Source organism: Terrapene carolina, unplaced genomic scaffold (genome assembly GCF_002925995.2).
Source record: "Terrapene carolina triunguis isolate 2854851 unplaced genomic scaffold, T_m_triunguis-2.0 Scaffold68, whole genome shotgun sequence".
Taxonomy (NCBI): Eukaryota; Metazoa; Chordata; order Testudines; family Emydidae; genus Terrapene; species Terrapene triunguis.
The window spans coordinates 76,750,792-76,776,953 of NW_020664419.1; the positions used below are offsets into that span (position 1 = coordinate 76,750,792).

The 26,162-nt window shown below is 40.3% G+C and overlaps 1 protein-coding gene across 4 annotated transcripts; it reads right to left on the bottom strand.

Annotated features, from left to right (window-relative positions):
- Positions 1-110: 110 nt before the first annotated feature.
- On the bottom strand, positions 111-24,014 carry USP44 (ubiquitin specific peptidase 44). Of its 4 annotated transcripts, none has more exons than XM_024218229.2 (7): positions 23,971-24,013; positions 21,273-21,323; positions 14,473-15,988; positions 3,829-4,027; positions 3,008-3,086; positions 1,550-1,755; positions 111-1,066 (listed from the first exon to the last, which is right to left on the bottom strand). In XM_024218229.2, exons 3-7 carry the CDS (start codon positions 15,904-15,906, stop codon positions 864-866), a joined length of 2,121 nt encoding a protein of 706 aa, XP_024073997.1. In that variant the 5' UTR covers positions 15,907-15,988; positions 21,273-21,323; positions 23,971-24,013; the 3' UTR covers positions 111-863. The 4 variants fall into 4 exon arrangements, with proteins under 4 accessions (XP_024073997.1, XP_024073964.1, XP_024073972.1 ...); XM_024218196.2 differs by having other exon boundaries at positions 3,008-3,116; XM_024218204.2 differs by lacking the exon at positions 23,971-24,013 and adding an exon at positions 23,885-23,958 and having other exon boundaries at positions 3,008-3,116.
- Positions 24,015-26,162: the final 2,148 nt, after the last annotated feature.

The following is a 26,162-nucleotide window of genomic DNA, read 5'->3' on the forward strand; positions in this document are numbered from 1 at the left end:
CCTCCTCAGGCAGAACGGAGGACTGAGCCTGGGTCTCTCCCATCTCACAAGTGCTCTAACCCCTAGGTTACAAGTTATAAGGTGGGCACTACCACCTTCTCTCCCTCTCCCTCCCCCCCCCATTTTTGAATCTGGTAGGTGGCCTCTGACCATGCGATTTAGGCAGCCAAATGCCCCTCATTCTTAGTTTGTGAATTGCTCTGGGGCTTAGGCAGCAGATGGACACACCCGTGTGCATGTTCAAAGGCTGAAACATGGGCATCTATAGGGTTCAGTAGCAGTTTTGTAGATCTGAGCCTAGCTTCTGATCTATCACTTGAAGGACATCCAGGAAAAAAAATCCCTACCCCAATGAAGAAAGGTTCTGTTATTACTTGACATTTAATAGATGCTTTCTTTGTTAGTGCACCTTCATATTCTGTGAAGAATAAGACTGATTCCCACAAACAGAATCAATATATGCTATAAAATTATACTATAAAAATTTACACATGTAGAAAGTTAACAAAAATTATACAGACATCAGCTGTCCATTGAGAATATTTTTTTCTAAACCAAATCAGATTATCAAAATATAAAAACAGAGCTGAAAAACAGCCTGAGGTAAGAATTAAAAATTCAAAGGGAAATTTTTTAAAAAAAGTTGTAAAACAATTCTAGGTACTTTGAAAGTTACCTACTATCAATATAAATTTATACTAACACTTCAGAGTGCTTACTTTAGCTAATACAAAAGTGTATAAACATAATGTACATTGATTCACAAGTAAAAAAAAATACAATTTATACTTGCATTTTCTCTTTAAAAATACGCATAAGTTGACAAGTCAAACTTTTACTGTACACAGTAAATTGGCTTTGGATTAGCTGCTACTGTTTTCACTTGAACAGTCGACAAATTCAGTACACTGCTGGTTTTCAGATGGTGAGCTCGGAAATGATATTCTACAGTGTCTGTTTGCCTGAGTAACTCGCTGGCTGTAAAACAAGATGTAGGCTTGAGCCTTGCATACTTCTTCCATAGTGCATATGTTGAGTATGGAATCATTGCAGTGTGCCCAGAATCCTAGAATGAAGTAAGACCATTGTAAAATAACCAAAATATTTATGTAAAATACTTGTACTTTACAGGTGACAAGTGTCTGCTACCGTTTGTTAAAAACACAAAACCACAAACATTCACTAATTTTATCTTTTCATTTTGGGTGGAGAATAAACACTTAGTTTTACAGAGAAACAATTGTCTATCACATATTTTATAAGGAATGTTTCTGCTGTATACACCACCTGATTATATTTGTCTAATCATCAGGAAAAAAAAATTCTCATAAATCTAAACTATTAGCTTTAATTTTATTGACCACCTATATCGTTATAATTCTTTTGGCACTGGTTGGTCTGGTTAGTAAAATCTTGGTCCATTTTATTTTAAGAAAGTAAGGATCCGGTTTGTGGCTACATTGATTCAACTAAGGAACCAGAAGTGCAGCTTCTGGGAAAGAAAAACAAAACAAAAACAACATTTCTGATTTAAATTGCTTGTCCATACCTCCTTCTGAATTATAGCAGTAGGCAGTGTAGTGCCCTGAACCAAATCCTTTCCCATGATGCATAATCACAGCAGACAAGTCATAGATAAAGCAATCAGGTAAGAGGGACTTTAGGGACTCCCGGCAGCAATAAGGCTCCATATTTAATATTTGATCAAAGCTAACATGTACTCCAATCTTCTCACGATGATTGCGTCCTGACCACCTGGAAAAATATAAAAATTAAAAGAAAATGTGAATATTATTCAGTTGATTGGTGTTTTCTGAAGGTAGTTTAATAGATTATTTCAGTGAGTCTATGCACATATAAATTCTGCACAGTTAGAATTCTGAGCTACTAAACCAGCTCACCTGCTAGTGCTTCTGTACTAAATGTTTGCTAATTTATATCCCTCAAAAGCTCCCCCTTAACTAATCTCCTCTTTCACTTCCCCTTCATTTCAACGTTCATAGGGAAAAATCTTTTACATATGGCTTTTCACCTACACTATCTGCTGCTCTCAGCCTCCAAAATATTCCTCCTCACATTTGCCTGCTCACTAGTCATCCAAGCTGAAAAGACACTGGATATAATTATCAAAAAATATTTAAAATCACAAGAATGATGCAGAAGCTGCAGAGACTTCTTTATTACAGATTTGACTCTATACATTAAAAGTGAAAACAGATCACCCCAGGGGCTGGTTCCCACTCTCATTTATCTCCTCGTCCAGGAGTCACTCTGTCCCTCTGGCTGGACTAAGATCACGTACAGGTGCAATCTCTTCTCCCTGGCTGCTCATGTTAGCATACTTTACCAGATTTAGATGGGGGGCCGGGGGGTTTAAAAAATGCTAGTAAAGCTGCAGGTTATACAATCACCCTAGTGGGTTGCATGCAATCCTCAGACTGCACTAGTGACTAACGCAATCATCTATTTTAAATAAAGTTGGTTGCTATGATCTCTCAACATATTTAGTAAAGTCGCATGGTACCGTTTGTCCACAACTCAAAACAATGAACTGTAGGCTGTTGTTTTCTCAAGATATCAGAGATACTTCATGAGACAGATTTTTTTCTCTGTACATACAGGTATCCACAAAAGTCTTTTTCAAATAGAGAAAATTGATTCTTTTGTCTCAAACTGCATAAGTGTTCAAGATTCAGGATAGGTTTTTAATTCTCCTGACACCTGTTATTGGGAAGTAGCAGGAATAAAAATCTCACTTCTCTGCCTGTGAGATGCATTCTAACAATATTTTCTTTACCAGGAAGAAATGGGTTTCCAGAAATTGTTTTTCCTTATACTATTGAGCTTGTGGGCATTCTCAAGGAAGACAATTTAGAGGGATTTTTCAAAAACTGATTTTGTTCACCCACTGAATGAGCCCAGAGGATTAGTGACTACTGGAACAAGGAGGAATATACTATTCAAAGAGAGTTTGCAACATTTCTAAGTTGCTTATAGCACTGCTTACCTGAACCGTTTAAGGTGTAGTCTCAGAACTTGAGGTAGTCGACACACCATAAGCTGTTTCTGGGCTTCTGTAAGTATAACTGGTTTGGAAGAAAATTTCCTACGTTTTGCTGTGACCAAACACACACAATGAAATAAGTGCTAAATTTAAAAAACCTACCACTAACAAAAAAAACCCTTCAATACAGCTTCAAAAATTCGTTGTCAAATATGCTTATGTTTCATTTTAAGATTTATTGACCCCATGATTTAGAGTATTTAGATAATGTAACAAGGGCTACTGAATATATGAATATATCGTCAGTTTAATAAGAAAGCATTTTGGAATCCATTTGGCAAGGATTATTTTATGATTATTAGGCATGCAAAATGCCTCTGTTTTTTGCCTCTATTTTTATCTGGATTATTCATCTGAATGTTGGAAAATATACAAATACTTCAGCTATTTTCATCAGGACCAAGTGCGGACAGTCTGTTAATTTAATAAAGTGTCAGACTTATTTCAACAGGTTTCTTTCATCTCTTCTTGGAGATTACCTTCTAATGAAAAACAACAGTAGTTGTATGATGACCTAATCTGAGCTCCTAAACCCACTTTCAAGCCTACTTTTGATGCACTTAATTAGAAGAGCGATTTTTCTATACTATTTCCTTTCACAATTAAAGAAACAGTCTTATGCTTTACTTATATGACAGATTCTTTTAAAATTTGTCTTGCTTTCCTTTTAATTACTGTTTTCCTTTTCTTACACTTTTAATGCCTATATTAATTTATATTTTATGTGGAGAACATATACATGAGTACATACTGCCTTTACTCACTGTTGCACTGATCACACGCATATATCTTTCCTTCTAAAGCTTCCGTCTCTGTAAACTTGGCCAACATTTCTGTCAGCAGGCATGGATACTGAGAAGCCATCTCCTTCCCATTGCAATGATACCTCTCAGGAAATTCCAGCGACAGATCCCAGAAGGATTCTATAGTATTTGATTTATTGTCACACGCAAGACATGTAACCTGTAAAGCAAAATATTAAGTTAGTCTCTAACATCCAAAAACCTGCTTCTCTACACGTGTCTTAATGTAGCTCTGAGAACAGTATGTGAATTCAGATCACAGATGCAAATGTATACAGTAGAAGAAATATTTTAACTAGAAACAAAAAAATTACCTGTTAACTTCTTTTCTCTGAAGCAGCATGTCCACCACTGTATTACACTAAGGTATTTGATAGCTTTCTCTTCTGTGAACTAGAAGTAGTTTCAAAATGATCTGTCTGGGATTGCTCAAGAGAAGGAAGAACAGTCCCTGAGATTTCTTTCTAGACAAATATTTACAAAGCAATAACTAACATGAATTATATATTAATATATAGTTTTATTGAAAGGAAAATAGTTTTTTTTTTTAAATCACATTCTTCTTATTTTGGAAGTCTTGCAGGGAAGGCCTGGATTGGTAGACATGCTTCTTCAATTCAACAGGTAAAAGATTTTTTTTTTCTTTCAGTAAGTATAACCACCTGTCACACTAAAGGAAAAAGGACAGCCACTAAGATAGATTAGCAATAATAAAAATATAGTGAACTGAAATGAGAATTTGCCTGGGAAAATGGAAGATAAGGCATCAAGGAAAATATAATTCACTTGATAGATATTTAATGTAAAGGAAGGGTCCTAAAAAGCTGTTGATTTTTTAAAAAGAACTAGAATAACGTAACAGACAAATGACAGATAGGCTTGCAATACAGTCAGAAAAGCTAATGCCAATTTGAGCTGCATTTGGAGAGGTACTACATCATGCAGCATCAGAGTCCTTCTCTATAATCCTTCCATATGCAGCATGCAAGTGGATTCCCTGTGGATCAGTTTGGAGGATCTGGGCCTGAAGCAGTAGCAAGACTGCATTTGGAATATAACAGATATAATTCAGGACACTCTAACACCAAAAAAGGGCCAACCAATAGGTTTGTTTCACACCCTCAATAAAGGCCAAAAAGGCACACCTGGAAATAAATCTTCCACATTTTCTAGTTTTACCAAGAGTTATCCCTACCTCTTGGCTTTCCACATGGTTAAAGTACAAGTAACCCACTCACAGGAATATTTACACTTAATATGTAAGAACCTTCCAAATAATCAGACTAATAAACACCTGGGGAAAAACCTCTCAATATTTATAAATATTCAGAAATCTCTAACTACAGCAGCTCTAAACCTGTCATCGTTTTGTGGAGGCTAAATATTTTGGAGAAATCAATGGAGTAGATCCTGACTGTTAGGTGGACCCATATGGATAGCTTCGACACTACTTCCAATACAGGACACAACCCTATTGTGATATAACGGTCAACATTGTCCCCAAATTATGGAGTTTATGGAATTTAAACAGAATATGTTCTGTAAATGTAGATTTACAGACTCAGAACATAATATTTTGCTCCAGTGACATGCAATTTACATGTTCCACACACTTGAAAACATGTTGAGGTCTGTAACTGAAACTATAACTATAACTAAAAGCCAAAACAGTGGTTGATAAGTTCAATTATTTATTATCCACATAAATACATCCTTCCTATTTGGTTGTTTCCATAATCTATAGCTAACATGAAAATATGGTGATAAACGTCAATCACAGAAACAACTGAGGGATCTGAATAGTTATTATATCAACATGATATCATAGACAAAAAAGCTCAAACAGCACCCTATGCTCCAGTTCTAGAAATCGCAGACTGTGTCATCTACATCACTGACCTTCAGAAATGTGGAAATTCAGCCCATGTGCCCAAAAGCTCCTTTTTTCAGGATGGCTTGGCTCACAATCTTTCCCAATATGCTCTACTAGTATCTGACTCTTTAAATCTAACACAACCATTTGCAGCCCTACAGGGGTCATTTTGCCTCTAATGCAGGTTGCAATTCCCTGACTTCCTGAGCCTCTTGTGTTGTTTTTGCCTTGCTATCTTTATCTCGTTCCCAGAAGACAACACAGCCTCATCGTGTATGAAAAAGGGCAAATATTAGAACTATTTTTCAAAATAAGTCTTCCAGCATCATTCTATAGGAGATAATTTGCTCACAATTGAACAGACACAACTTTACCGTTAGTAGCACGCACTGGTGGTTAATAAAAAAAAAACAAAAAACCCTGAAAAAGGTTTGTCAAAGACCATTACTGTGTTGGGGGCCATTTTTGTTCAGTACGTCCTTTCACACAGTTGAGCATAAGCTTAATCTGCTGCACTGCTGCATTTTTTCAAACTTATTTTTTAGGGAACACAGGTTTTAAAATACTAAAACAAAAATGCATATTAAAGGGCACTATAACTTGAAACGCTGCCATTCCTCCTGAAATCAGCTATTTCATGTGTGGCATTCTTTAGAGCAAATACAAAACAGGTACTAGTATCCAGTAATAAGTGGCTGAGCTACGTGTTAGCCAGCTCACATGTGTGTATTTGATTTTTTTTTTTTTTTTTTTTTTTTTGGTGCATAGCGTAGAGCATAGAAGGTTCCCAGCAGCTTTAATGTCCAAAAAACCCATAACCATTTTGTTCTTAGAAAAGAAAATTTTATTCTTTGTGGCATGGAGAGTGAGGAAATTTACATTTTAAATTACTCTGGCTGGAGCTCATTCAGCTATACACTTCGTAAATGCCAAAGTCTGCCAATGTCTAAAGCAGCATTTCTCAAATGCAGCCACCAGGGGATTTTCCTGCAGCCATGACAGCCTCCTGGGCAGAGCTGGGGGAGGGGGGAAAGCAGCAATCCCTCCCTGCAGCGCCAAGGGGCTCTGGGGGGTGGGCTTCAGCACTCCCCTCCCCCACCCAGCAGCCATGGGACTTCAGGGGCAGGCTTCAGTCTCCCTTCCACCCCCACAGGGATCCGGCTCTGGATTTCAGCCAGGTGATGATCAAGAGCCAAGGAGCAGCGTGAGCCTGGGGTGCAAGGCTACGGAAGGGAGCTCGGGGCAATGGGGGTGGGGGAAGCAGCAGGCCCAGGAGGGTGATGGTGAGCCCAGGAAGATGATGGAGGGCCAGGGGAGACAGCAGGGACTGGGGGCACCAAAATACAACTGTCCATTATTTTTATTATTGAGTCTGCAAAAAAACCCTACATAAATAAATTACAATGATTTGGACATGTATATGTGCATATTTATTTGTTTTTCTTGACGTTGTTAAAGTATTTTAGGAAAATTTGTCAGAGTGGACATAAGCAAGAGTTGGTGGCCGCACTCTGAGGCCACCAACTCTTGCTTATGTCCACTCTGACAAATTTTGTGAGAACCCCCTGGTCTAAAGCCATAAACTATCAGTAATTCAGAATGAAAAAGCAATCAGAGTCTAGACCTGGCCACAGTTTAGGTGATTATTTTTGTCTTTGAGCATAATTACAGCATAAATATAGACTAATAAACTTCTGCTGTACAAACTGGTGTTTGTTGGAGTAAGTGCTTATTTAATTGATGTATTACTTGAAGGATTTACTGAAAATGAATGCACAAGGTAAAGTTGTGGGCTCTGGATGAGATGCACAAATAAGAATAAGAATGCAAGCAATTTTTGCAAGTTCTGGAGTTTTAAATTCAGCATGTTTTCCTGTCCATCTGTGCCGTTTTTAAGTTGTTCTGCAGAGGACAATGAGTCCTGTACTGTTGTTCTAGTACCAATCCTGACCCAGCAGAAGCACAGCTCAACTGAAGCAACCTGGCTGAGTGAGTCATTCTGTGTAGAAACCTTTCTATTCAAAGTCCTTGTATGTAAGCAGTTCTTCATTCCATAGGCTCTTCATATAAACTGAGTGAATCTGATCCGTGCAGGCCAGTTCCTGTACTGACGCAGAGCCCCACTGACTTCAATGGGACATCACATAAGCATAAGGGTTCACTTGTACAGATCAATTTGTAGGATCAGAACCTTAACTGTGGAGTTAACATAGCTCCACAATATACCCACGACAACATTAATTTTTTTTCTCCTGTGTAGGTTTCATGTGTTAGAGTGCAAATATATGGCACAAATGCACAGCCAATGAGTAATAGTTTTTCAGAAGTATGTAGTTTACTGAAGAGTGTATAATTAAGTTAGAGAGACAAGGTGGGTGAGGTAATAGATTTATTGGACCAACTTCTATTGGAGAGGGAGACAAGCTTTGGAGCTCACAAAGAGCTCTTCAGCTCTGGAAAACTAATCTGAAGTGTCACTGCTAAATACAAAATGTGAACAGATTGTTTAGCATAACTAGTTAATACATATTTCGAGGGACCATTCAAGGTGAAGTGGCCCCTTAACACCCCCCCCCTCCTGGGGGGGGGGGGGGGGGGGAGAGAGAGAGAGAGAACACACAGGGCCCAAAGGGCTGTTGGTGGGTTACAGATTGTTGCAATAAGCCATAAATCCAGTGTCTATTCAGTCCATGATTTTTAATGTCTAACAACGTTATCAATTTAAGCTCCCAGGCTTAACTTTTCAGCTCTGAGTAAGCTCGAAAGCTTGTCTCTCGCCAACAGAAGTTAGTCCAATAAAAGATATTACCTCATCCACCTTGTCTCTCTAATATCCTGGGACCAACATAATTATATGCAATGTTGTTGTAACTAAGTTAATCACTGTGGGGGAGTTTAAAAACTGAAGAAATAGAGTAAGATCTGACAAGTATATTTACCTCTTTCTGATATAGCTCAGCAGTATATCTGGATATTTTATTGAGAGAAACAGTATAATTTTATAATGTAGGTGATGAGTATGCATGAGAGCAAAGGGCATGAGATTTTACTCCAGGTAAGGCAGTGGGTCTCAAACTTTTTTACTGGCGACCCCTTTCACACAGCAAGCCTCTGAGTGCAACCCCCCTAATAAACTAAACACACTTTTTTATATATTTAAACACCATTATAAATGCTGGAGGCAAGCGGGGTTTGGGGTGGAGGTTGACAGCTCGCAACCCCCTAAGGGGTCCCAACCCCCAGTTTGAGAACCCCTAAGGTAAGGGTTTGGTTAGTGGCAGGAGTGTGGCATGTTTTATAGCACTATTAAGAGTTTTGACTTTTAAAATATATAACTAGAATATAGTAAGGAAAAATTAACAAAGATGTATTGTAGAAAATGTTTGTTACAGTTTTTACATTAATTTACATACATGGATAGCCGATCCAGAGTGATAAGTGAGATTACAGTTTAGTGAATGTCAGGCAAAGTGAGCACGTGACATAATGTTTCCCTGTTACATAGTCTGGGAGTTCCTGTTGCACTGGCTCCACCCTGAACATTCAATCATATCTCAAAACAAGGATATTACATACAATTGGTTATGCCAAAACAAGGATATTACATACAAAAGCCACTTTACCTATGAGGAGATGAAGACCAGTCTAAAAAAAGCGATGAGGCAGAGATGACATCTAGAGTGGCAATTGAATCAAAGGCTGCTTGCTATGTCTGAGGAGTTTGCCTGTGGAAAGCAGATAATTGGCCTTGCAATCCTTTTCCACATAAATGAATTTTAATGTGTAGAATGTACTGACATGAGATCGCCAGATTCGGCCACTAGATTCAAGATGGATAGGGCAGCCCCTTAGAAAAGCAGCCTTATTCTGACAGGCAACCACCTCAAGAATACCATTAAATCTAGCTATAGTAGAGGAAACCAAGCTGTTACTACACTGCTGTGGGACAAGTTGATCAAAGATCCATTTCCCCCTGCTCTGTGCAACAGACGAGAAGAAGGGCAGAGCTTGACAGTGGATGTCCTGGTCTCCTTCACAGCAACACAGTCACTCCTCTTCTTTACTTTCATTGTTGGGTTTAATGCTATGAGAGCACACAGATGACTACGCAAACTTTAAATATAAAAAAAATAAGAGTAATCTTTGATGGGGCTACAATGTTTTGTTTTGGGGGAATGGGAGGAGGAAAAGACTGCCAGAGATCAGCCAGTGTACAGAATCCTGCTCTATTGCTGCCCATGCTGAACTTGTTCAGTTCATTCAGAACATGGCTGCAGGGATCTCACACCTGCATCTTTCACACATTAACTTTTTAAAAAAAAGGTTGCAAGGTGGATTGTTGTCTGCTTCCCCAGCTGCATGCTGCTAGCAAACAAGCAAACTCCACAGAAGTAGCAAGCAGCTGTGATTCAATTACTATTTATAGATTAAGTTAAATGTCACCTAATGGAGAAATACACCTAGCTGGAAAGTTGACAGGAGATATTTTTGAGAATCGGTAGACACCCCCTCCCCTAAAAAAAGCCCAGAGACTCACACCAAGAGGTAGAAATTAATGTGTGGAGTGGTACAGACTAATATATTATGAGCATAAACACTCTTGCTGTCTATCTCAAGTCCTGCTGTTTTGTGACATGACATATCCAATCCAGGCTATCATAAAACCCTGATTTCCATAGGCAAGACTGTATGCTAGCCATCCTCCCTCCCTCCTGCAAAGTTCTCCCCTTAAATTCATAGCACGGTACTTAAAACATTTCAACATTGTTCACGCTGCGTGTGTGTTATACTCCTTTCGTGTCTATTTAGATTGTAAACTCTTTGGGGGCACAGACTGTTTACTACTCTCTATTTGTACAGCACATAACAATGGAGCCCCATTCATGATTGGTCCTTAGGCACTACCATAATAAACATGAAAACCTACACTGAAGTTTCTCATTTTTAAAAATGAATTTCCATACAGAGACATCTAAAGATCTAATTCCTGCTGGTATCATATTTGGTAAGTGAAACACTGATATATCAGAAGCAAAATAATACTAGCTACAACTAGTTTTTCATTGAATTCTAAAATAACTGTTTTTAATCAATGATAAATATTGGTAAATTTGGCTTAAGAAAAAAGGCACTCAATTACAATTTTGTTGTAAGAGGAGCCAAAGGATACACATCTTCCTCTTGTTGTACTAGGATGTCAAATGAAAAGCTTCACATAAGGTCTCTGAAATTCAAATGCAGTGGAATACTCACAAAACAGCCTCTTTTAAGGTTATGATATTTCTCATTTGGAGCAGGTTTATATACAATTATTTTTCCTGTACTTAAAAAAGTGCTTATCACAAATAATTTTAAACTTGCTGTATTTCTCTGATTTAACTTTCAGTTATAAAATCAGATTTCACAATTCAGAATTACTTAGAAGCATTAGGTAAGATTTAACATTTAATTGTTTTGTAACATGTGCCAGTTCACCCAGTCATACTTAGCAACATTCATTTTCTTGTGGGAAGTGGTCACACATCCTTTAAAGGTGATTTGCAAATGGGGGGGGGGGGGGGGGAAATAGGTTTGTGCCCTTTTATGCTTATAAGGAGGCCTGAAAAAGTTTCAGCATGGCTTTTTTTCTGCTCGTTTCTTACATTAGAAATTAAAGTCCCACCTAGATTGGGAGACCACCATCACTGGTAAATTGGTGAAATGTAACAAGAATCAAGAGTGAAAGTGGAGCAATTGAGATGATAAAGGATTTTTAGTTAGACTTAACATTTTGTTAATAGCAATGGAGTTTCAATTATTAATTTTGGATAAGGGATCACTTTCAGAGAGAGTCAAATATACCTCTTCACACATTCCTTCAGTTAAAACGATAGAACTCACAAACATGTTCTGACACTATCAAAAGGTCCTCTAGTGTGGAAGATTACTTTTGAAATTTGATTTATAATTAGGTTTCAGAATTGAAACCCCAATTCAGATATGACTGTTTCAGTTCACATATCTTAGAGCTATTGTTTCAGCTGGTTTTACAAACAATATATCAATTTGCTTTTGACCCTTTCACACCAGAAGAGTAGGTGTTTTTGTTTTTTCTAAAAGGAAAGCTTAGATTCTGCCACCAAATTCTGTGGTTGCGGAACAGCAGAAGACAAAGGGTTCTCACAATTAGACCCTTTCCTTGGAGGACACCACCATCAGCTCCAGAAACTTGGTTCCATCTGGGATGGAATTGGACGATTCTCGTACTGAAGGTTTCATGTGGAAGAGGAATGGGGATCAGTAAGTCCACTCAAATCTAAGGATACATCCAAACCCAAGGATGCTAGGGCTAGTTCATGTTTTACCACCACACAAGATACAATCTTTCTCCTTGAAGCTGGTTCAGCTGTGTTGTATCTGCAGTTCCCTTACTACTATGGGCTTTCTACACCATGTCCTCTGTAGCAACTGCTAGTTTATAGTCAACAACTCACTTTATACCTTTGCAGTACACCAAGACCAATATATTTTAGAATTTCTTTTACTGAAGTGACAAGCTGCTTTGAAAGCTCCCAGAACGCGTTAGTTAAATGTTAAAATCCCCAAAAGGTGGTCTATATCCCACCTCTCCCCAGCTATCACACATTAAACATTTAATTAATATGGGCTTCAAGAAAGAAAGTGGCGAAGCTAAAAATTGACTTTCAAGCAGCACAAAATTTGTTACATTTCCTAAAAATTAGGAAGTCTAAATTAGATGACAGTTGAGCAATCTCAACTGCCAGGCATGTTCTGTTGCTACTAAATTCAACAAAATGACTACAGAATACAAAGCTAAATGCTAAGTGCGAAGGCTGATGTAACCTCACACTTCAGGAGCAGGAGTGTAATAGTAACTGGCTATTTATCATGGTACACTGGCTTTCCTGTAAAGTCCTTTGTTTTGTTCCACTTTGGTTTGTTTTTTTGAATGGCTGACAGCTAGGTAGTGCAACAGGTTTTGAACCCAGATGTTCAGAATTAAAAAACACCAAACTAGGTTAGAGGGTTTTTTTTTTTTGGGTTGAGATTTGGCAAGATATACAAACACAAAAGGTGAAGAGTACTCGTTTTCCAAATTACTTTGTACATGCTTATCTCTAGTACTATGTGTGATGCTTTGTTACCACGCTTTTTTCATGTGCTGTCTTCATGTTCTCAGCCTCAACTGTTCAAATATCCAGTTATGCCAACTCTGTCAGGCACTTGTCTAACTGAGGACACATGAAATCTTAGTAAGTGGGGAATAGTACAGAGATGTGTTAGAAGTAGAAACCCAAAGTCCATGTACACATTTATAAACAGACATGTTTACTAACCATACATTTTGTATAGGGTGAATTGATCAGACTTCAATCAAAAGTACATTAAAACAAGCTATTTTGTAATGATGCTCAAAGAAGTAAAGGATTCCACCATTCTCAAGTTTTCGCTTGAGCCCCATTTCGTTTTTTTTCCCCTGCCCAAGGGGATAAAAAACTACATCATTGTGATGGGATTTTTCATCATATGTACCTCCTGTTCAGTAAAGATTTTGCTATTCTCTTCCCCAATGCAGGAGGCTGTGAATGTTCTCTTGCCACTGGCCTCCTTTATACAGGAAAAGGTAGTAGTGGTACTGTTTAAGATTTTGCTGCTGTCTACCCTCTGCAGAACCCTGAAAATTATACCACCAAATGGCACCTGCAAGGAGGTTCGTAATCCAAAGTAAGCCTCAACCTTGCAAGTAAAAATGATTATATATTGAACATGTTTTCCTGTAACAGACCTAATGCCAGGTCTTCAGTTTTTGTATTAGTACTGCATTAGTATTACTATTTTGTTAAAGGGTGTGATTTTTTTTTAAACCCGATGTTATACCAGTGCAACCCTGTTATAAAGATGCCATATAATAGTGTCGCTTATTTACCTTCACTTATGGGAATTAAGCTATACCGGTACAAGTACTTACACACATATATAACTATGCTCACACTGGCCGGGGGGGAGGGGAGGAGAAGAGGAAGGGACTATATATAATCAGCATCCCCTCCTGTGTGTAGAATCCATACTTGCAATCACCTCTGTATTAAGGAGTTTCCAGATCATGTTCAACCCATTTACTACAATAGAAAAATTTTCCAAGTTGGCACCTGTCATATGAAAACAGGAACTGTCAAACCTCACCAGACCAAGAGCTTTCTCCACCTGTGGCCAACCAGACACTGCAGAGTGAAGTGTAAAGCCTCTATAGTAGACAATTATGAACCAATATGCCCATCAGAGAGGTTTCTTACCAACTCTACCAGTTAGTGGCTGACCTATGTCCTTATGTATAAGTTACATATTCCAGATCCCTAAAGTAACTAGATAGTAAGGGTTTAAGATTTAAAAAGAGGATTAAACTCTTTGTCTCAATAATATGTTGTAGGAGTGGGTTCTACAATTTAATATGATGTAAAAATATTTCAACCTATCATTGAAGTTTACTTTTTAGTTTTTAATCAGGCAATTCCTTTCACTGAGAGGGTAATTAGGAGTTCTCAAATGATCATCTTTATACTATCATTTTATAAACCTCTCATATCCCTTTTTATTCACCATCTCAACTAAGTAGTCCTACTCTTTTCCCCTCAACTCTTTAATCCCTTAAATGTGTACTGTACATCACTGACTAGTCTCCTGTCAGTGATTTGTCAATATTAAGAGGGTTTTTTTTAAATCATAAGACATACCTGACTTAAAAGCTGTCCATGAAAAATGGTATTGACCACATTCAGAACCTGTTTGATAAGTTTCCTTTGAGAAGTGGGGATGAGAGCTGGGTATCTGGTCCCAGTTGTCTCCAGTTCCTGCTGTACTTTATCCAAAAGTTCACAGAGGAATTCCTGAGCATCTTGTTGGGCATAACCTCGGAAGGCTGGGATTAGTCTCCACACAGAATGGAGCATGGCAAAAGGAGACACCAATGCCCACTTGCCAGACCACATAACTTGAAACAGAGTATGTAGCTCATGACAAAGAGAAATGTGCTTTGAGCTTGGCTCCCTGGGCTGAATAAGCTCCATATTTCTACTTTTTGATGCCCCTCCACTTAGTCCGGATGATAAACTAGGTCGTCTAATAGAAGATGATCCTTTTACCTTCACTTGGGTCTCATTCACACAAAATGCAGAACCAGTAATTGGAGGGTGCTTAGTAGAGGATCTTGTTTTTTCATTGGCTGCTGTTGCCAGCAACTCTTGAGTTTGGTTCAGATCAAGCTTTAAAAAACATTCCCGAAAAATAAGCAAATGACTCAATACTTGCAGAATAGAGTTCATATAGCATGTATTTCCCAAGTTTCTCAGTCCGGTTACACCAGGAGTCACTGTAGGCCTTCGCTTAATTGGAGAATCACCAATTTTTTTCAATCTTACTTCATCTGAGGTAGAAGTTACTTTCAGCTCTGCAGGAGAGGACAAATTTTGTGGTAATTTTTGTACATAGGGTGATACTTTTGAGGATATTTTATTTTGATTTTGTAAACGAGAACTCTTCCTTGGAGGCATTTTTTCCATCTCTACTTTCAACTGACGCTTTCGCTCTTGTCTTCTTTTCCTAGCTTTGTCCCTTCTTTCCTCTGCTTCCTCCTGGCGCCTCTCTTCTTCCAAAATCCTTTTCCCACTAGGTGTTAGCTCAAACCATGATCTGAACACTTTGCCCATTAATGCACGCCTTCTGTGCCACAAAGCCGTGAACATGCGGTCTTCATTTCGAAGCAAGGCTTGGGCACCATTGTGTGAAAGGTAAGAGTCATCACTCGTACCCATAGATCGCAAAGTCCTGCCACTACGGGTAGTGCAGTCATAGTTTTGACTCTTGATTGCACTTAATGTACTTCGCAATAGTTTTAAGTCACCAGTTGCATTATCATTAAGAACATAGTCATCACAAAGGTAACAGAAAACATACAGCTCATTCACTTCCAATGCCACTGGATGACTACTTTCCTGAAAGTGCTTTAGTGCATGCTCTTCAATGTATCTTCCACATGCAACATGCGAACAGCTAAGGCATGCCCAGACAGATTCTGTAGTATTGCAGTCCACGCAATGCCATTTTTGAGGGTTCAGGATGGAATGATCTTGGGCTAGCCGTAGTCGCCCTATGTGCTTACACTTATCCATTATTAATACTGAAATACTGGAGAAATACTAGAGAAACACGTTATCCAAACTATTTTCTGTCCATGACATTCTGACCTGCAAACTAAAGGGGAAAAAAAAAAAAGTTCAGCTTCACATATAGTGTAAGTCAAAAAGTAAGTTAATACATCCTTGGCAATAAAATTATTTGGTTTAGTTTTAAATGAGTACTGATGTACTATTCTGTAATCAGAGTCACAATCAACAATCTTGTTACAAGTTTTAGCAGAAAGGTCCGTGACTGAATGGGCATGAAGACTGAACTACTCATGCCACTAGTACCTTCTGTATCCAGGCTGAGGCATGTTGATAACATAAGCCTGTTGTGCTGGTTTAATTAAAGGTGTTATTCTAAATTGTTTTTGTTAAACCAGTGTAACTCTGTATGAACACCTATCTGTTCAAATCTGGCATATATTGGTTTAGCTTACATTAGTAAATTTACAGGGCAAGCTAAACTGATAAGTTTTAAATTAACAAGAATGTCCACACAGAAAAGTTATACCAGTTTAGCTAAATCGGTTTAGAATCGCACCTTTCATCTAACACCAGTTTAGCTAACTGTGTTTTGACAAGCCCATAGGAACAGAAGTTTACACCATCACTGACCTCACTAGTCTCTATTTGATAGATAAAATAGACTTCAGTTTCTAGGGTCATTGTGGCATATTACATAACTAGCTGGTGACCTCCCCCAGAATAAGCAAGCTTAGTACTACTGTACCTCCTCTCCTGTCCCGTCCCATGAGAACCTAATTGTAGAGGCCTGATCAAAACATGAGGTTGCACCAATTTAACTAAAGATGTCCTTTTAAACAGATTTCCAATAAGGGCAATTGTGCCTGGATGCTTAAATGAACTTAAATCTGGCTTATACTGTTTTAGCTTGTCCCTGTAAATAGATATATCCAGTTTTAAACCAGTTTTAAGCTCGTCCACATAGGGGTTTGCACTGGTTTAACTAAATCAGTTCAAGATAGCATGCAGACAAGCCCTAAGTGAGAAGATTGACAAATGGGAGGACTCCTTCCCTCCCCTTTATTCTGTTCCCATCCTTCACAAAGAAGCGACTCAATACCTTAAATTTGAACTCAAGTGCTGGTGCCCAGGATGCCATTAACAAAAAGGGCTAGATGGCACACAGTACTAATATCACTCAGCAAATTAACTTCTCTAAATCTTGTATCTATGTGTACTTATCTGAGAATCCCTAAGCACTTTTCAAGCATTAAATGTAGATGCATGCCAGGCTGTGCGCTAGTACAAATTTCTAGTGTGGACTAGGCCAAAGCGTCATAACACACTAGAGGTACAGAGGTAAACATTTTGCAAGTGATCAAACTGAGATACAGAGATATTAACAATGATAGAGCTGGAATAGAGCCAACAAATTTGGACTCCTACTCAAATTATAAGAACTCTTCTTCCATTTTTGCAGATTACTTTGGTATGTTCAAACAGAAATTCATTTCTAATCAGGCCAATCCAGTCTAATGTCCATTAGGCAATCCAATGTTTATGATATCATAGCAAATGTTAAATGACATCAGTGAATGAAGGGGGTAAGAAGTGGCAGCTGCTTATGAAAGCAGCTTATTTACACATAAAATCTAAACAAAATCCTTTTCTTTACCCATTTTTAACTGAACAAGGCCACATTACGCTTTGTTTTTTTAACATTTGACAGTGTGAATATGGTTCTTTAAATATTAATGTTTAGTTAGCAAAATAAAACTATTGAATAGTTTATAAGCTGACACTAACATCTAAATAAGACTACATATGTATTTGGTTTGGCTTTTTTTTTTTTTTTTTAAATTAAAACACCACAGAAAAAGTCTGCAGATGAACCAATGGTGCTGAAACGATTTAAGCACAAATGATTTGATGCTGCCACATGCTAATCATCCTGATTCAGTTTGTTTTGCCCTGTAGCCGTACTAGTGCTGACCTACACAGTTTCAGTTGCAATGCATTCAGGCTACCTATTCCATAATTACCAGATCACGTGCCAGAAGCAGCGTATCCTGAGAGTACATTCAGAGAGTCTGAAGACATTGCTGGGCTGTTGGACACTAATGAAGACTAGCTGAATCACTTCATTTTGTCTGCATCTATATTGACACTATTACTCCTGCTGAAAGCTAGACTCTTTTAGAATAGTTATTAGACTATTTGAAAGCCATTAACAATGTTTGTACATGTATTTATCTTCTCAACACCCTGGTGATAGAGAAGTAGTATTCTCCCCGTTTTACAGATGGGGAACTGAGACAGAGACTTGCCCAAGGACACATAGGATGCTTGTGGCAGAGCAGGAGATTGTATCCAGGTCTCCAGCTAGTGTCATCACTGACCATCCTCTCTCTCAGGGCTTAGTGACTTATGATTGGAAATAGTTCTTTGTATTTAACTCAAACATTCAGTTCACCTTAATTCCTCATGAGATAACTAATGAAAAATGCTACAAGATAACCCATTAACCTCAGTGATTAGATAGTAAAATTTGAAAGTCAGTATTCATATTTTGGTAACGTATAACTCTGAGACAAATTTTCATTTTAATTTCCATACAAGTGCTTAGAGTCAATACTATCTATGTACAGGGAAGTTAAATATCCATAAGACTAGATATTTCATGTGCAATAATAATAAAAAAAAAAAAAAGAGACAGCTAACCCCATTCTTCCTCTACTCCCCCCAGTCTGAAAGGCATGCTTTACCAAGTGTGTTGCACTTATTTTATGTCAATATTGTATAATAAAGTTCAACTAATGGCACACAACACTACTGCCACTCAGTTATACTCTCACACTATGCTGGCAATCATTCATATGTAACATTGCAACTGCACGATTTCCAGTAAATTTAGTTTTTGTTTTACAGAGCTTCTACCGAAAGAGCTTTTACACAGAACTACAACACATAGCAGCTTAGTGTTCTTTGGTTTAATTATAAAATTACTGTAGTATTTACCAAAGAGCAGGATGTTGCTACAGGGCAGTTAGGTAACTAAATAGAACCATAACAGTTGCTGTCTGTTCTCATTACTTAACCTGCCTGCTTGACAAGCAGATTACTTATATCTTAAATATAAGTAAACTTATTGAAAACACCTGCATAGTAAAGTCTAAATATTTAGAAGAAACTTTTGGAAGAAACTTTTTATTATGATTTTCAAACTGAAGAATTTAATCCTTAAAGCTAGAAACATCATCAGAGATGCACCACTATTCTTTTCTATAGGGTGCACACCTGATGCAATGGGATAAGTGTATGAAAATGAGGGATTTTAAAAATCAGTTGCATACTGATGAAATTCTTATGTTTATTTTATGAAGTTATAGCAGGTCAAATATTAATAATACTTAAGGAAAATACCTACTTAAGGATATTGTAAGAATTAGTTACTATACATGCTTTGAAAATAAGTACTACATACAGGTGCTTTTACAGACTACTGAACGCTGTATGCCCATGCATGCTCCCACAGGTCTCCTTCCCAAAGCTCCACAAGCCAGCAGGGAGTGTTCCCATTGGATAGAGGAAGAACACTTAAGCTCAGACTTCCCTATGTCTGGTCTGAGAATGACACTTGGCTGGGCAGCCAGACACCACAGCCCCCAAAGCTCTTATCAATCAGAAGGAACTGATGGGAATTGGAGACTCCTTGATGTGGGTCAGAACAATGAGGGGTTGCTGATTTTGGTTAGGATACAGTATTTTGGTTAGACAACAACGTTTAAATGGGGAAGTGATTTTGTCTTCTCTTTAATATTAGAGCTGGCTGGGAAGTCTGACAATGGCATTTTCCTTTGGAAAGCAAAATGGTCCATGGGAACACATTGATTTCAAAGAATCTGTCACTGGAAACTTGTCTGGTTTCTGCTAGCTCACCTACCTGCTGGGAAGCCAGGAGAGAGACTAGAGAGGAACAGAGTTGTTCAGATTATTATTACAGCTGTTATAAATATAACTACCAAATACAACACCAGAACATTCACTACAAATACTTTATATAACTAAAGCTTAATCGTGCCACTCCTACCCAGACCTCAGTTGAGCAAGATACTTCAGTATGTACTTTAAGCTCATGAATAGTCTTCAATGGGACTATTCATGCTTAAAGTTAAGCACATGCTGAATTGAGGGCACAAGTAGTTACACTGACTTCAGAGGGATTTCTTGGGTAATTAAGGCCAGTGTGATCAAACCTTTAATATGTAGAGCAGGGATCCTCAACCTTTGGCACGCGGCCCTTCAGGGAAATCCACTGGCAGGTCGGAACAGTTTGTTTACCTGCAGCGTCTGCAGTCTCGGCCAATCGCAGCTCCCACTGCCCGCGGTTCGCCGTTCCAGGCCAATGGGGGCTGCAGGAAGCGGTGGCCAGCACATCCCTTGGCCCGCACCGCTTCCCGCAGCCCCCATTGGCCTGGAACGGCAAACCGCAGCCAGTGGGAGCTGCAATCAGCCGAACCTGCGGACGCTGCAGGTAAATAAACCGTCCCGACCCGCCAGCAGATTTCCCTGATGGGCTGCGTGCCAAAGGTTGCCGATCCCTGATGTAGATTAATAGAATGGGACTATGAAAGCTTAAGGTGACATTGCTTTAAAATTGCCATATGGGCATAAAGACAAACAGGAGCCAAGAGTACACTTTTGTACAGCATTGAGGGAACTCAGAAGAAAAAACAAAACTGTTAATGCACTGAGTGGATTTGTTTATAAGGAAAGACTTGAAGTGTTGTATAGTACATATAGCTTGGAGCTAAGCAAGTTTTTTATTTTTAAATAAATAAATACTTGTATAGCATTTAAATTACACCTCTACCCCGATATAACGCTGTCCTTGGGAGCCAAAAAATCTTACGGCGTTATAGGTGAAACTGCGTTATATCGAACTTGCTTTGATCCACCAGAGTGCGCAGCCCCGCCCCCCCAGAGCGCTGCTTTACCGCGTTATATCCGAATTCATGTTATATCGGGTCGCGTTATATCAGGGTAGAGGTGTATTTAGGATAACACATGGGATGAAATCAAGAATGGGAAGACAATATCAGGAGCCACTTCCTTATAATTTTATCTATTAGACTGTAGAATAGTCTCAAGTAGAAACAAACAATGGAAGTCACATAACTTAAGACACTTATGTCAAGGGTGGGCAAAACACTAAGGGAAAAATCTTGAACTGGAAAGATGGATTAGAAAGACTAACAGAATCACAGAAGAGACCTCTGATAGAGCCTGCAGCTCTCTTCTCTAGTAGCTGGAGCAGGGAGGATGAAGCAGCCTACTTGTGCCATTAAACTTTACAAGTTTAAATTCCCTAAAACCAAGTTATTTAGTACCTCCTTGTGGGTAGTGTCTTGCCCTGTTGTCCTCCCTCAGCACTCAGCTCTCTGTGCATGGGGAAAAAGAAATGTTAATTAGTTGACCAGCACTTCAGAGACCAAATTCTCCCTTTTGCCATTAGCACTTAGAACTGAGCAGAAGGAATGAGCAAAGTAACAGAGGAGATAATGGCAACACAGTCAGCCAACCAAAAAGTGTTTAGCTAAAACTTGTGGGAGAATTCAACTCAATAGAACCATCTCTTCCCTGAGTTTCACTGGCAGAAAAGTGAGTGTATCAAGGGCTCATATTTTCTTCACTAATAAAAGTTCAGAAGTATTTCCTTTAACACTGATAAAATAAAGCTTTGCATTATAAAACAAATTTTTATTTAAAATGTTATTTAGTCCTACTACTAGGAGAGATGAAAAGATTTGTAATTAAAAGGGCAGTCAAATTTGGTCTAAAATTTACATTTGGTTAAAAATTGTCTTTTTAAAACCAAAAAACTCTTTACTCAGTCTTTTAAATTCAAGTTAAAAAACAAACACTTCCCCAGTCACTAAAATCTGAACCTGATAGCACTAACATAGTGAAAGTGAAACCAACAACTGACTCCATTGATTTGTTTTGTCCAAGCCAAGTGAAATGCAAGAGTAAAATACTGACATTAGATTTTAAAATATCAGTTGTAATAATCTGTTACTGAGCACATAAGGAAGTGAACTGTATGAATTTTTTAAGTGTCCCTTTAACACTTTGGGTCCTAAACTGATTGACAGAATTCACTGAACTGGTTTCCACTTTATCCAAATCCAGAAAACATGCACAAGCATAACTTTTTGCAGAACCTAAGCCTTAATTTTGTTATGCTAAATAGTAATATTTAAAAAAACTATTGGAAGCATTTTCCCATTGACATCAAAGCAACCTATTACACTGGTCAGGGTGTCCCCATTTCCTAGTTATTCTGCACCCAGTCAGATCTGGATTTAGCAACTAGTTATCAATCCTTACGGTTTTTTGCCTGCTAGGAAGTTTGTACTGTTTTCCAGAAGTGATGCAACTGAATAAACTCTAGTGTAGTTCTCTATTATGTCAGCAACACTGGAACAGCCAAACATTACAGACATGTGGGCAAAAGATGCCTACTTTTCGCAAATAGTTGTAAAATTACTTCAGTTACAGAGACTTCATGGTGAACAAGTGTTCAAATCAGAACAACAAGAACCTGTTTTTTACAGAAGAGTGAAGTGTCTCTAATGAGTTTGGATACACTTCATAACAAATAGGAACAGATGTACAAACTTGACTGTTCCAATGATAAATTAAAAGCAGCAATTACACATGTGATTATTCTGATAAGTACCTTAATGTTTCTACAGAGCCTAGTCCCAGTCCTGATGGGGGCTTTGGGTGCTACCATAATAAAGAAAAGTCAATCAGACCAAATTAGCGCACACAATACTTGAGGCAAGAGCAGCAGTATTTCACTGACTGTTCTTCTGTCATATCAAAAAAGTGATGTGGTTCCGCTCAGTGAGGTAAGTAATGAAGAAACCTTTTTGCAACATAGTGATTGTTAATTGATTGTTCAGATTGAACATAAAGAAAGCGTTAGGATTCACCAGAAACAACAGATTTGCTTTGTGAACCATTTTACACCACTGTATTGTTTCTTGCTTATTTGCATTTAATTGCAGTTCCTGGCTGACTCATTAGCAAATTTACTAGTTCACAATATTCTTTGAGGGTCCCTCCCCCACAAAGGTACTTTTTGAAACTCTCTCAAATGAAACTCAGCATCCAGGGCCTTAGCAAAGGGGTTTCCAGCCCTAACGATGTCAGTTACTCAGGCGTAACAAAAGAATTCAAGTGTGAGGCCTGAAGGTTGCACTTGGCTGCTTGTTCCACAAAGCCCCCCTACACTCGAATGCATTATACCCAGAAACGTGACGGCTTGGAGACAAGCTCGGTAACTAAAGTGACCTTCTACACGAGCGCAGTGCATTTTGCCTTGGAAAAAGGAAGGACTATTTTAGAGAGACTGGCAGCGTGTCGGCCTCACCTTTACGGCTACCATGAACCTGACTTTTCAGTAATCACAAAATCTGTGCAACCCCCCCACTACACACACACACACAGCCGGCCTTCGCGGCAACGAGTTGGCATTTGGCTCCCCGGGACAGCGCAGCGCCCGGCCCAAGAGAAACAGAAGTCGTGAGGGTTGTTTTACTAACAAGCCCTTGGCCGTGTCCCGGGAGGCTCCCCAGGTCAGAGGCAGGCAGAGCTCCCCCGGCAGTAGCATCCTTCCCCCCCGCGCGGGGCTGCAGCGCCCGGGAGGGGAGCGGGTCCCCCGGGACCTCACCCGGCACCGACTTTATCCCGAGCCTACAACGGCCGGGGGGGAAGTGGACAGAGCCAGGGTCGCCCCCCCCCCATGAGGAACAGCTGCCAGGCGGCGAGGGGCTCCCCCCGCGGGGGGCGGCTCCTCTCCTGGGGAGGGACAAGCTCGCTCCCCGCTGTCCCTCCAGAAGCGCCAAATCCGGGCCAGCTCCTCGCCCCCAGCGCGGGACGGGTGCCCCGGGAAGGTGACCCCCGCCCGGCCCCGGGGGCGGCTCTCACCCACCTGGGCTGGGAGCCCGGCCCTGCCGCCCGCCGCCTGCGCCCCGCGAGGGGAAGCTCAGCCGCGCCGAGCCCCGCGCCCGAGCTCACCGCCAGCCGCCGCCATCTTGTGCGCCCGCCTGCGCGGCCTCCCGCGGCAGCTGGACAACGTCAGCGCCGCTGGGAGCCCGGCCCCAGTCCCGCCGGGCCCCCCCGCCTGCCCGGCCCTGGCGACGGGCTCCGCCTCCCCCGCGGCGCCCAATGGGAGCCGGCTTAGCGAGCGCCCCCCGCCGTGGGGAGGGGCCTTGGGGGCAGGCCCAGGGCTGGGGGGATCGTTCAGCCTGTTGCCTTGTCCTGACTGTGTCTGCTCCTCCGCGTGTGTGTGTGGGTCTGTCTGGGGAAGGGGGGGTCTATGTCTACTAGTCTATGGGTCTGTGTCTGCCTGTGGAACTGGGTGTGTGTGTGTGGCACTGGGGGTGTCTGTCCATGGGTGTGACTGGGTCTTTGGGTCTGGGAGTGAGTGAGTGAGTGTGTCTGTCTCTTTGTTTCTGTTGGTCTGTCTCTGTGTGTGTTTCTCTGGTTAAAAACCCCCAAGGGGGCAGAATTGTGAGATGAGTTTCCCATAAAACCTACACAGAAGATACCCCAAACCTATTATTTTGTATAGCATTGAAACAAACTACACAGGGAGCTGGCAAGTCATAGAGATCCCCTATCCATCTACCCATCCCGTACGCAAAGGGCCAGCTCCAGGCACCAGCCCACCAAGCTTGTGCTTGGGGCGGCACCTGGAGGGGGGCGGCGCGGCGCTCCGGCTCCAGCCACCGGGGAGAGCGGGGCCACGGCCGGGCTCGCCGCCCTCCCCCCGGCGCTCTGGCCGCCGGGGAGAACAGAGCCCCGGCCGGGCACTCTGCCCTCCCCCCGGCACTCCGCCCTCCTCCCAGGGCTCCGGCTGCCCTCCCCCTGGCGCCCTCCCCCCGGCCTGCCGCGCTGGGGGGGGGGGGGACGGCCGGAGGCTTTTTTGCCTGGGGCCGCAAAAAAGCCAGAGCCGGCCCTGCGTATGCACCAGGAAGGTGTGCAGGGCTTTGTGGGGGTGGAGGGGAATCAAAAACCATAATGCACTTATATGTATACCATTGTATGCAATATAATGTGTCATGGTAATCATATTTATCGGTTTATGTTGTAATCATATTTATCATTTATTATTTGCATTGTGGTAGGTGCCAGAGGCCCCAATCAGGATCGTTGTGCCAGGCACGCTACAAACACATAGGCCACATGGTGCCTACCTACCCCAAGAAGCTCATAAGACTATGCCTACAATACTGTGTGTATATTAGGTGCAATGTAACTGAAATCAGAAATACCCTGAGTGAATAAAGCAATTAAACTAGGAAACTGGGGAAAATACCAGCACTAAGCCTATCTGGTTGCTCCTTGTCTGGTACAACATACTAAAGACTGCAAGTGGAAGAGATTGTTGCATGCTTATTTTGTATGTCACTTGAATCTGCTGTTGCAGCAAAATTATTTGCTTTCAAATTTAGTGAATTTTTTTTCTGTTAAGTAGTGCTTTATGTATCAGCGGGAAAACAAGCCAAGGGAATCCTCTATATCCCTATTCTATCACGTCTAAATATTCAATAACTCCCAAAGCAAATATGTTTGTTTGCATCCTGTTACTTTAAGCAGCTTGCATTGTCATTTACCTAAATGTATTATGATGCAACACTATTTACACTTCAGTCACACCACAGCTTTAAGACATTTGAGTGGTTTTCACCAGTAACACAGGAGTGCTGGTAAGAGACTGATCCTTATTTCCAAATGAGTCAGGGTTGTTCTTGTCTCAAGAAGCTTGTTAGTTCTTTCCTGTTTAGTTCAACTAGATCCGCACCAGTCTTGGACCAAGAGCAATCAGGAATCTCCTTTGTTTTCAGTGGTTCTTTTGCATTCTGTTTCCTGTGTTCGTTGCAGATTTCAGTCTTGGACAGCTCTATCTTTGATGGCATCATTCTTGCCTAGGCAGAATAAGATCTCTCAGGCTCTGTTTTTATACTTCTCAGTACCCTGATGGACACAGCTTTATGCTTCGCCTTTCTGACCTCACGCTATAAGGTGTTAAGTCACAATGTTCTTTGTACAGAATTGTACATGGTATATGGTATAGTTTCACCTCTTCCTGGAGCTGTTGAAACTACATGCTCTGTAAGAAGTTCTTATTTCATTATGAAGGCTTAAACAGAGAAAGCCGTTTATACTTACATACTATTTTACAACCTGCAGATACCATAATCTGT